Here is an 11682-nt window from a genome sequence, read left to right on the forward strand (position 1 = left end):
TATAGCATTGGAGCTTCCCAAGGCCTGATGCTGTCCCAGGTACATGAGGTTTCTGATTAGTCATCAAAGAGGACACTGGCACAACCTTTCTGATCTGTCCTTAAGGATGGCACAGCCACACCTTTCATGGTCTTTCCTTAAATGGGATACAGCCACAACCTTTCTGATCTGTCCTCAAAGGGGACACTGGCACAACCTTTCTGATCTGTCATCTCAAAGAGGACACAGCCACAACCTTTCTGATATGTTCTCAAAGAGGAGACTGCCACAACCTTTCTGATCTGTCCTCAAGGAAGACACTGGCACAACCTTTCTGATCTGTCCTAAAGGAAGACACTGGCGCAGTCATTTCAATATGTCTTCAACAAGGACAGCTGACACAACCTTTCTGATCTGTCATCTGAAAGAGGACACAGCCACAACCTTTCTGATACGTTCTCAAAGAGGAGACTGGCACAAACTTCCTGATTCGTCCCCAAAGCGGACACTGGCACAACCATTTCAATCTGTCTTCAACAAGGATAGCTGACACAAACTTTCTGATCTGTCATCTCAAAGGAGACACTGACACAACCTTTCCGATATGTTCTCAAGGAAGACGATGACACAACCTTTCTGATCTGTCCTCAAGGAAGACACGGCCACAACCTTTCTGATCGGTCCTCAAGGAAGACACTGGCATAACCTTTCTTATCGGTCCTCGAGGAGGACGCTGGCACAGTCATTTCAATATGTCTTCAACAAGGACAGCTTTCTGATCTGTCATCTCAAAGAGGAAACAGCCACAACCTTTCTGATATGTTCTCAAAGAGGAGACTGGCACAAACTTCCTGATTCGTCCCCAAAGCGGACACTGGCACAGCCTTTCTGATATGTTCTCAAAGAGGAGACTGCCACAATCTTTCTGATTAGTCATAAAAGAGGACACTGGCACAACCATTTCAATCGGTCTTCAACAAGGATAGCTGACACAAACTTTCTGATCTGTCATCTCAAAGGAGACACTGACACAACATTTTTTATATGTTCTCAAAGAGGGCACTGGCATAATCTTTCTGATGTGTTCTCAAAGAGGGCACTGACACAACCTTTCTGATGTGTTCTCAAAGAGGGCACTGACACAACCTTTCTGATGTGTTCTCAAAGAGGGCACTGACACAACCTTTCTGATGTGTTCTCAAAGAGGGCACTGACACAATCTTTCTGATGTGTTCTCAAAGAGGACACTGGCACAATCTTTCTAGTGTGTTCTCAAAGAGGACACTGGCACAACCTTTCTGATCTGTTCTTAAAGAGGACATTGACACCACCTTTCTGATCTGTCCTCATGGGTACACCCATATTGCCTCTGTGTTGAGTGGAGACATGTTGGGTTTGGTATCTGGCTTAAGGATACAGCAATGACACCATATTGACTCTTCCTGATTATCATCCTGGCACCAGTAGTTTTCGTTATACTCGGCCTCTTGATATTTCAAACCTTGATTATAAGCCTGGTGTAGTATGAAATGTCATTGGGTAGAATATCCGGGGAAAAAAGTATCCTATTATGCACTTTAATCTGCAGGCTGTTGAATTATGGGGGCAAAATGACCCTTTTTGCATTTTTCGGCCCAACACATTTTTTTACTTGAGGGGGGGAGGGGGCGTTTTCGACACAGACAGTATCCTCACTTATGATAGACTGGTAATGTTGTGCCAGTGTCCTTGTTGAGGACAGTTCAGAAAGGTTGTCTCAGTATCATCGTTTGTGATGACATATCAAAAAGGATGTGGCAGTGTCCTCTTTGTTGAGAGATTAGAAAGTTTGGTGTGTCCTTGAGCAAGACACTTAACACTAAACTGCTCCTCTCCACACAGAGGTAATATGGGTGTGCTCTCTGAGGACAGATCATAAAGGTTGTGGCAGTATTCTCCTTGGGGACAGATCAGGATGGTTGTGTTAATGTCGTCCTTGAGGACATCCTCTTTGTAGACATATCAGAAAGGTTGTGGCAGTGTCATCCTTGATGACTGATGAGAGAGAATATGTCAGTGTCCTCTTTGATGAAAGATCAGAAAGGTTGTACCAGTGTCCTCTATGATGACAGCTCAGAAAGGTTGTGCCACTGTCCTCTATAATGGTAGATTAGAAAGGTTGTGCCAGTGTCCTCTATGATAGTAAATTAGAAAGGTTGTGCCAGTGTCCTCTATGATGGTAGATTAGAAAGGTTGTGCCAGTGTCCTCTATGGTGGTAGATTAGAAAGGTTGTGCCACTGTCCTCTATGATGGTAGATTAGAAAGGTTGTGCCAGTGTCCTCTATGATGGTAGATTAGAAAGGTTGTACCAGTGTCCTCTGTGATGGTAGATTAGAAAGGTTGTGCCACTGTCCTCTATGATGGTAGATTAGAAAGGTTGTACCAGTGTCCTCTATGATGACAGATCAGAAAGGTTGTGCCACTGTCCTCTATGATGGTAGATTAGAAAGGTTGTGCCACTGTCCTCTATGATGGTAGATTAGAAAGGTTGTGCCAGTGTCCTCTATGATGGTAGATTAGAAAGGTTGTACCAGTGTCCTCTGTGATGGTAGATTAGAAAGGTTGTGCCACTGTCCTCTATGATGGTAGATTAGAAAGGTTGTACCAGTGTCCTCTATGATGACAGATCAGAAAGGTTGTGCCACTGTCCTCTCCGAGGACAGATCAGAAAGGTTGTGGCTGTATTCCATTTGAGGACAGACCAGGAAAGGTGTGGCTGTGCCATCCTTGAGGATAGAATGATCAGAAGGTTTGGGTCAGTCTCATCATTCAGGTCGGATTAGAAAGGTTAGGCGAGGCCTTCTATTTAGGACAAATGTTGCATTCAAGGTTTCTTTTCAAGGCTTGGTTGTTCAACATCACTTAAGCTTTAGCCGATGCATGAAATTTTGGGACTCAAGGCTGTGGAATGGTCTCCCTCAGCATTCAAGTCCCCAAACATTGACACGTTCAAAAGTCTTCGTAAGAATTAGTTGTTTCAGGTTATCTGTGTTGGGGTAGCGGCTTGGTCTGGTTTTTGAAAGGCACTATACAAATGTGTTTACTTTTTATCATTAGACAGAATGTTGCAAACCTCATCGAGTTGGCCAAAAGAGAGAGAATAAAATAATGCAAAATTTCTATTTCAAATAATTTATTTGATTTTTAATAGCTATATACATTATATCAATCCAATGAGGAACCTACATAATTAAAAATCCAGATGGCAGCACCAGTACTAAAAGGTACACTTCCAGTGCATTTTCCATTAAAATTAAGTTTTGTTGATTTTCTCCCTAAAACTCATCAAAATAGAATTAAGGATCAATAAAACAATATTTTTGGTGCTATTTCCCCATGTAGAGTAAATTAAGGGATGAAATATTCTATAATCATTGACCCGGGAAATGGCTTTCTCATAAACAACCATGGTCCATTTGCCTGCAGGGCCCCCTATTGGTAGGTTTTGTTGTGCAGGTTCCTCATTGGCAAGACCCTATTAGCACAACAACCCAATTCAGAATGGATGACATTTGGTAAACTGGTGCATCGGGCATTGTCTTTTGTCTATTGGAACAGATGACATCATCGGGGTAATTTATCGCGCATTGCTTGGCCTGACGACATCATGAGGCTCCTTCATCTGGCATTGTCATTTGTCTATCAGAACTGATGACATCATGAGACTGTTTCATCTGGCATTGTCTTTTGTCTATCAGAACTGATGACATCATGAGACTGATTCATCTGGCATTGTCTTTTGTCTATCAGAACTGATGACATCATGAGACTGATTCATCTGGCATTGTCTTTTGTCTATCAGAACTGACGACATCATGAGACTGGTTCATCTGGCATTGTCTTTTGTCTATCAGAACTGACAACATCATGAGACTGGTTCATCTGGCATTGCGTGTAATCTATCCATCATCCAGTCAATCTGAAATTAACACAAAATATCTTGAGCCAAATACAGTGAAACCTCTCTTAGAGGACACCTCTCTACAAACGACACCCTCTCTATTTAGGGCACTGCATATGGTCCCAAATTGGTCCTTTCCCTTAAATTTGACTTCTGTAATCAGGACACCTCTCAATTAAGGACAGGATTTTTCCCTCCCAAGGGTGTCCTTAATAGAGAGGTTTTACAGTAAATGGTATATGTAACATAAAGATGAACGAAGGAACCCAAGCTGGCGACAACCTTGGTAATACAACCATGTAGGTATTATTAATAATACCTCCATGATACAACCAACCCACCTTGACCTCTGGTCCATAATGGTTTCCTCTTTAATTACCATTAAATGCCCCCCACGCTACCAGTGCCAGTGGCTACCAGTGGCTACCACGACCATCCCGTTACCCAGACCAACCCACTGGCTTAGACGGCCCCAAAAAGCAAATTCACCCCTCTAACATCACCACAGAGCGCAATTGCCGTAATGAAACAACAACCACATCACATTAACTAGCACCTTCTCACAAATCTGTGACGATAATTAGCACCTCGGAAAATGACCATGGAAATCCATATGAAGATGGTTGATCAAACGTAAGAGCAAAATAAATAAATAAACTGTGTTTTACAAACGTTTTCGACTGATTTTCTCCTGGTTCATTCATGTCAATTCATTACAGCAACTTTGCGATAATTTTAGAGAAGGGCTAGAAAATTTATCTACAGATCCTGCAGGGCACACTATAAAATCTACTCTACACAACAAATTAGTTCTAAAACAATAACGGAAGAGACAGAATTACATTGGACAGCTACATGTACATCATGATGACTACCTGATCATATCATTGGCAAACCTAGTACTGCATCAAAAACCATTTATTATTATCATAGTTAACCCATTTGCAGTGTGGTTAACGTTTTTGTTGGTACGCAGAACTAGACTACCCTGTAACACCAACCTCTATGTCGCCTCAAGTTTGTTTTATGTATATTGAAATCAGTGTGCTAATTGATTGAGGTGGCCTAAAAGTTGTTTGCGTAAAGAGGATTTTTTCCTGAACATTTTGATGCAAGTCTTTTTGATGCGGTGGTGCCAGTGAGAGCTACTAACTGCTGCGACAAGGTTGGATTGAACAACATTTGGGGAGAAACGATGTTAACCAATATTTTCACCCTTCAAAGTTATTTTTTAGCACTTTCTATCATAACCTTTGACTCCTTGGTCACATTACGATACTGGTTCAATTTTAATTGAAATGTTAAGACTTTATTGTATGTACATGTACTACATTACACCTATGAAATTGAAATAACGTTTACACTACAGACTTACACTTTTGAACCAAGCTGTCCCTGGCTTATAAACTCTGAATTCTCGAAGGTGGCACTTGATACGATCAGGCGGCCATATCACATGCAGGTGGAGATGATACACGGTGTTAAAGGGTGGCCAATGAAAACCAAGTCTGAAGAATACAAGGGAGAGGGGTGCTACAATGGTGCAGGGGCATCACGAAGGACCAAGGGTCGATGTTTCACACATTTCGTGTCCATCCCAGTGGAGCATCGTTCTGGAGAAATTTTCATCGTACGCAGTGCATTTGGGAGCGTCATTTCCAGGGAGTATTCCTCTTCCACTAAGGTTATAGGGGCCCCATGGGTCTTCAGTCTCATAGCCTTGTGGTTAACACTTCTGGCTACCACGCTATAGAGCCCAGAGTTCGATCTCGGGAGAACCCAGGATTGGAGCTTTCAAGGACTTAGAAATCCTTGTTCATTGAAGTCCTTCTAGTCAGATATAAAGCTGAGGTTCCTTGTTTCTGGTGCTATGCCAGGGCACAGGCCACTGAATCAAGGGTCAGTAAAGGGTCAAATTGTTGTAGAAGAGGGAGCAAGAAATCCAAGATCTCAGAGAGACTGAAAGGTAGGACACTTCCACTTCACATCTTCGCCCCCTGTGCATTGATGTACAGCAGAGGGGCGAAGTTGTGAAGTGATAAAAATACTGAAGTTTCTTACGGGGACCTCTGCGGATTACTTCTCCTTCTTCTTCCTTAACCCTTCATGGACGTTTTACAATCTTTAAACCCCTTACTGTCCCTTGATTCAGTGGCCTGTGGCCAGAGCAAGCAAGACAGCCCAATAAGTGAGAAACAGGAGTAGAATGCGTGGACTCTGGCCAAAGACAGTGTCACTAGGCCAATAAACCAACTACCAATGGTGGAGGAGAGCAGAAATGCTCATCTCCATGGGAGGTGGATGAATACTCTTTGGATAATAACACAGGTCTCCAAGTGCAGCGCGAACACTGAAGGAAGTAAACCAGGACTCCAGATAACCCCCGAAAAGTGTCCGGCTTTTGAAGCATGAAACTTGGCCCACGACGCTCATGTTTGAAACTGTTAACTTAGAAATATGTTACAGGACTCATCAGATTTTTTCAAGACTTTAGTTTGACTCCCGAGTAAGAAAGTCTAGCTCGAGCCCTGAGTAAACGTTAACCCTTGATAGATCAAGATAGAGGGGAAGGAAGGTGCTGGAGAGGAAGAATGAGCAGCAATCTCAACAAAGCGAAAAGCACCACAACATCCACAACATGCCACTTTTCATTTTGAATCTTGGTCATTTCAAGTCCTCTCGTCACTTTTTAACACCACACAGTTAAAACCAAAATACAGTCCAACTTACAACTCGAAACTTCTTCCCCCCTGGTTTATACGAAAGGCACATTTTCCTAAGGAATTTGATTTTTCTCGGCGGGCACAACACATGTAGATGTAGATGATAGATGCTATTGTGGGGAGGCCAATGAAATCCATACCTTAAGATTTGTAAAAATAAGAAACAGAGACGTTATGGTGTACCTGTAATATTGTGAAAATATCAAGGGTTTCCTTGAACCCCCACTTACAACTGACTCAAGATTCAAAATCCCAGCCAAGCAAAAGGAGCACAATAGACTCAAAAAGAAATAATTTCAGGAGTTGCCTCAGTTTAGGGGTTTATGAATAATTATCAACATTTTGAAAAGTTCAGCAAGAACCCGTGAGTAGATTTCTCCCACCAAAAACTCCATTTGTGTCATGTGAGAATGTAAAAGTCACTCGAAGTGTAAAATCCAAAAGTCTTCTTGACAATAATTATCTCTTTTTGAGTCCATTGATTTTGAGACAGCTTGGGCAAGCTCAAACAACAAAACTATAGAGAGGTTACGCACCGTCCTACACGGAGTTTAAAATTTTGAGTGTGAGTGCGAGTGTGGGTCAGAATGTCAAAAAGCAATGTACGCCCAACCCACGAGAACCAACTTGAAATGCAAGACATCTTTGTCGAAGTAAATTCATTGGATGCACTAGCACACCTCATCAAAAGATGAATGATGACAGGTAAAGATTGTTTTAAATAACGCAATGCTACGCATCAGGCACTGAGTGGAGTTACCTAAGACTTCAAGGTTGCAAAGTTGTTTTCACAACCAAGTTTGCTGCGGAGAATGGAGACCCCCACGCCAACTGATGACATAATACACGGAAAGGGAATCACCTCATTGGACACGGTGCGCAACCCCTCTATTAAAATAATGTCGCCGTTACTCACATCTGAGAACAACCATGAACTATACAAGATTCTGGGCAGGAGTCTGAGTGAGGACTCTGGTGCCAAAATATGCAGGTGAAGATGACCCACAAGGTTGAACGGCGGCCAAATGAAACCCATCCTAAGAAATGGAAAATGAGTTAGGGAGCATGTCAAAAGTATATTGAAGCCAAAAAAACGAACACTGCTCGTCTCTCCCTGGACCTGTTTCCCCTCAATAGAAAGACTAACAAAACTTTTTCTGACGTCCACACATTTTCATCATGAATCAGATTAGTAACATAGAAACTTTACATGTAGGACTGATAAAATTGTCTGTTTATTTCCGTTTAATCCTTAACCAGTTCCTCTCCAACCTCTCCAGCCTTTCCTTCTTTAATTCTTCAGTGAGCCATGGCTCTCCTTGTCAAACCGAGACAAATCGCGTAATCTGCGGTGTGTGTTAGTAATAACCTCTTTAAAGCAACTTAGTTGAAGCCAAAAAATTCAAGAGAAGAACAGATGATGTCGTTTTGCGTTGACATTTCCCCCAGACGAACAGTGCTGGTTTTTTAGCTTCAATATATAATTTTGACATTATCCCTTCACAACTTTCATTTGCAATTTTATGCTAGCTGAAAAGTCATCTGAATAGTTAAAAGTTATTTGATTATGAATATTATCAGTCTATTGCACCATTTCAAACTTCAGAATTCGTACCAGTCTCACTCACCACATAGGACAATTTATTTAGTTCCTGGGGCACTAATTTATAGTTTAGCTGAAAGTTCCAAACACCAGTTCAAAGCGGATTCCTCCTTTTGTTAACGCAGCGGCTTCCTCTATTCATTAATTCATAAGCGATAAAATTTCAAAAAAAATAGATCCGCACCTACCTACCCTCAAATTTTGATAAAAAGGCAACCAGAAACACACAATTTTTTATGTCTTATCAAAACAATTTAAATTTTGTCTAAGAATTCCACTGAGATCATGCTCGTCATTAAACTTGCTCAGTCAATAAGCATAACGTTCCATCCGGGCCAATTCCTCTCACCTCACATCTTCTGTATTCCCTCCCTGTTCTTCAAGCACCTGTTTTCCAGCACGCACAAGATGTTCAACTGGAGAAAAAAAATCTTGTGTCAACTCTTTAGCTTCTCGAAAGAAATGACCAAATTTGAGTGAACATGTCAATCCAAATATCATAACCACGTTCTTCCAGAGTTGATTTTAAAGTTCAGGGCATGGTTGTTCAAAATCAAAACAAATTTTGTCACAAATGCAGGCGTACAGTTGACTTGGTATGATCTCCCTCAGTTAAGTCTGTAAGATTTAAAAGTTAATGCCAGCGTTAGTGACAATATGGCATACCCCTTGCGCTATGATGTTTTTCTATTTCTTAAAAACGTGGTGGCTCCCAGATGGTGCCATTTTAATCATGTCAGCCTGACACATTCAAAACAGCCAGGGAAGACTCATTTAGTGAAATGTCATTTTTCACCTGATGTGAAGTCATTTCAAGTCCACAATACTTACCAAGTGGTATATGACTTCTGTTCAATTGTTTGGCATCTCGTATGTGAGTTTTTGGGATGGCCAAATAGTGATGCGGTGCAGCTGGCTTAATGTCCTGGAAGACCACAACGTCTTCATCCTGAAGGATAAGGCAAATGAGATGATGATGAGAGGAAAGGACTTGGCCTGCCGTAGAATCCCTGGGCAGCCCATTGCGTCATCCTAATTTGGTCTCCTTATGGACTGCCACTAACAGCGGGAATTCGTGCGGCTGGTCGATTAGTCAATGGGCATTGCTGTAACGAAACTGTAAGGGCATTTTCTGTCACCAAATCAGAATGCTCGGTGTATACCGCTTTGGCATAGATAATAGCGTAGCTGATATTCATACACTTCATTCCTACACTGCATTTCTACCATGGTTTAGATGGTATACGTACATACTGCATTGTAGCGTTAGTTGACCTACATGTGAATAAACAACAAAACGATTAAATGCAAAAATCTTTGTAAGTCTCAGGTTAGAATAAGACTACTTTAAACTTCATTTGTGCTAATCAGCGAAAATTAATCACAAAATTTTTTTTTTCGACTACAGCGCCACCCCTTCCAGTCAGTTGATAAACAATCGGCACCGCATTCACCCGCCAATTAGTTGTGGTCGTCGGTACAAAACCCCCAGAAAGCTCACCAATTGTCCCAGTGGTTAGGGTGAGGAACGTGACCTGTCCACTGCGTCTGGAGTGTAGCCAGCTGGTGCCCTAAAGGAGATGCCGATGGTATCTTATCATGGGATGCAAATTCATTTAATGTGGTTATACACAATGCTGTTCTGCAGTTATCATCAATGCAACAGCCAATTTGGCCGAGGGAAGCAGTTCAGTAAAAGGAATTGCGCAGAGCACCAATTGGGGCCAGAGGAGTGTTGTCAATATGCTGCTCACTGGAGATGTTGCCTCTCTCCTCACGGGGGGGGAGAAAAACCCACGAAATTTATCGGAGGTATGAGGAGCGACTTGGCGAGGATGGTACATCTGCCATCCGGTGACGGGAGATAGAGAGATACAGGATCAGTAAAAATAAGAAAGACCGCCACACTATGAGTGTGTGGTGGTCTTAATGATCATCAGGGGCAGGATGCCTTTGATTCAAGAGGACCCTGATAGGCCTACAAGTTAAACAACATATCACCCGGAAATCGGAGAGTAAGTAGAATGAATGTTTTCTGGAACACCCTGTATTTTCAACCCAGAAATAAATTTAAATGTTCACAAAAGTGGTAACACGGACAAATTGCGACATTCATGTCTGTACAAAATGAGACTTTCGGGTACCTCGTATAATATGGTTGTCTCTGGATCATCCTTTTGAGCAATTACGCAAAAGATGCAGCCCTGTTTGTAAGTTTTTTCATCAGAATTTGGGTGTTTGATGACATTTATTTCAGCCATGGTGGTCGTCGGTACGGTAAACTTGGGTGAACACTTCCTCTATGCCCACAAGTGCAACAGTCGCAGATTCACTTGGTTGTGACAGATCCATGCTTCTGTACTGCATGTGTCTGTGTCCAATATACTGGGTTGGATGTGATGCTGATTGTATTCCATCTCTGGTGTGGTTACTCTAAGTTTCCATCTATTGGACTGGATATGACAGTATCCACACTGATTGACCGGATGTGACAGTATCCCTACAATTGGATTAGGCGTGATAGTTGAGTGTCCCTATTGTTGGACTGGAAGTGACAGTATCCCGACTATTGTACAGAATATGGCAGCACGCAGTCCATGGACACCACTACATCTAGTACAACAGCATGGATACAGCCACACCCAGTCCAGCAGATGGAACTCTCCAGTCCTGTCAATGGGACACTGACATATCCAGTCCAGTAGATGGGACACTACCATATCCTGTCCAGCAGTCATGATAAGGTCACATCCAGTCCAACATTAGGGATACTGACACATCAAGTCAAATCGTTAGGATACTGTCACATCCGGTCCAGTAGTCGGGACAATGTCACATCCAGTTCAAGAGTAGGGATAGTGTCAAATCCAGTACGTCAGGAGGGATACTGTCACATCCAGTCCAACAGAAGGCATACTGTCACATCAAGTTCATCAGTAGGGGTCACATCAATTCAATCAGTAGAGATTACATCCAATCCCAACATTAGGGATACTGTCACATCCAGTCCATCAGTAGGGTTACTGACACATCAAGTCCTACAGGTGGGATATTGATAATTTTAAAGTTTATATTCTGATAGATCATGAAGATAATCCTCAGACAAAGTTTTCATCAAACCCACCGGTTAACTTGGTTTTGATTAACAGAAACGCTGGGGCATACCACCTCTCACACGTCTATGACCGCCTCGTGAAAACCAGGATCCACATTGGGGACCCTAGATGGTCCCCTCGAGGAAGAAACAGCAGATGTAAGCACACCCATCATGTATGCATAAAATAAGAAAATAAGTCGGGCAAAGTCAGCCAAACTTCAAGTGTGTGAAGGCAAGCATGGATCTTGAGGATGTGTTTAGTTGGCTCATCAAAAGCGCCAGTAGCAAGCTGCCCAAGCATACAGTATTTTGCAGAAGAATCAGTGACTTTGCAAAACT

The 11682-nt window shown here is 42.2% G+C and overlaps 1 protein-coding gene across 4 annotated transcripts; it reads right to left on the reverse strand.

Moving 5' to 3' along the window:
• Positions 1–3480: 3480 nt before the first annotated feature.
• LOC135487159 (adenosine 5'-monophosphoramidase HINT3-like) lies at positions 3481–10512 on the reverse strand. Of its 4 annotated transcripts, XR_010446785.1 has the most exons (6): positions 10391–10512; positions 9078–9195; positions 8596–8662; positions 7560–7680; positions 5296–5428; positions 3481–3938 (listed from the first exon to the last, which is right to left on the reverse strand). XR_010446785.1 is itself a non-coding variant. In XM_064770595.1 (5 exons), the coding sequence occupies exons 1-5, from the start codon at positions 10505–10507 to the stop codon at positions 3885–3887; spliced, it is 489 nt and encodes a 162-aa protein (XP_064626665.1). In that variant the 5' UTR covers positions 10508–10512; the 3' UTR covers positions 3481–3884. The 4 variants fall into 4 exon arrangements, 3 of the variants coding, with proteins under 3 accessions (XP_064626665.1, XP_064626666.1, XP_064626668.1); XM_064770595.1 differs by lacking the exon at positions 7560–7680; XM_064770596.1 differs by lacking the exon at positions 5296–5428.
• Positions 10513–11682: the final 1170 nt, after the last annotated feature.

The sequence above is a fragment of the Lineus longissimus genome, chromosome 4 (genome assembly GCF_910592395.1).
Source record: "Lineus longissimus chromosome 4, tnLinLong1.2, whole genome shotgun sequence".
Taxonomy (NCBI): domain Eukaryota; kingdom Metazoa; phylum Nemertea; class Pilidiophora; order Heteronemertea; family Lineidae; genus Lineus; species Lineus longissimus.

Excerpts from the sequence above, each read along its gene's own strand:
- LOC135487159 (XM_064770595.1), bottom strand. The coding sequence starts at position 10,507 with ATGGCTGAAATAAATGTCATCAAACACCCAAATTCTGATGAAAAAACT. Across the intron at positions 9,196-10,390 it reads AGACAACCATATTATACGAG|GATGAAGACGTTGTGGTCTT; the intron begins GTACCCGAAAGT and ends CTTATCCTTCAG. Across the intron at positions 5,429-8,595 it reads GGGAATACAGAAGATGTGAG|ACTTGGTTTTCATTGGCCAC; the intron begins GTGAGAGGAATT and ends TGTATTCTTCAG.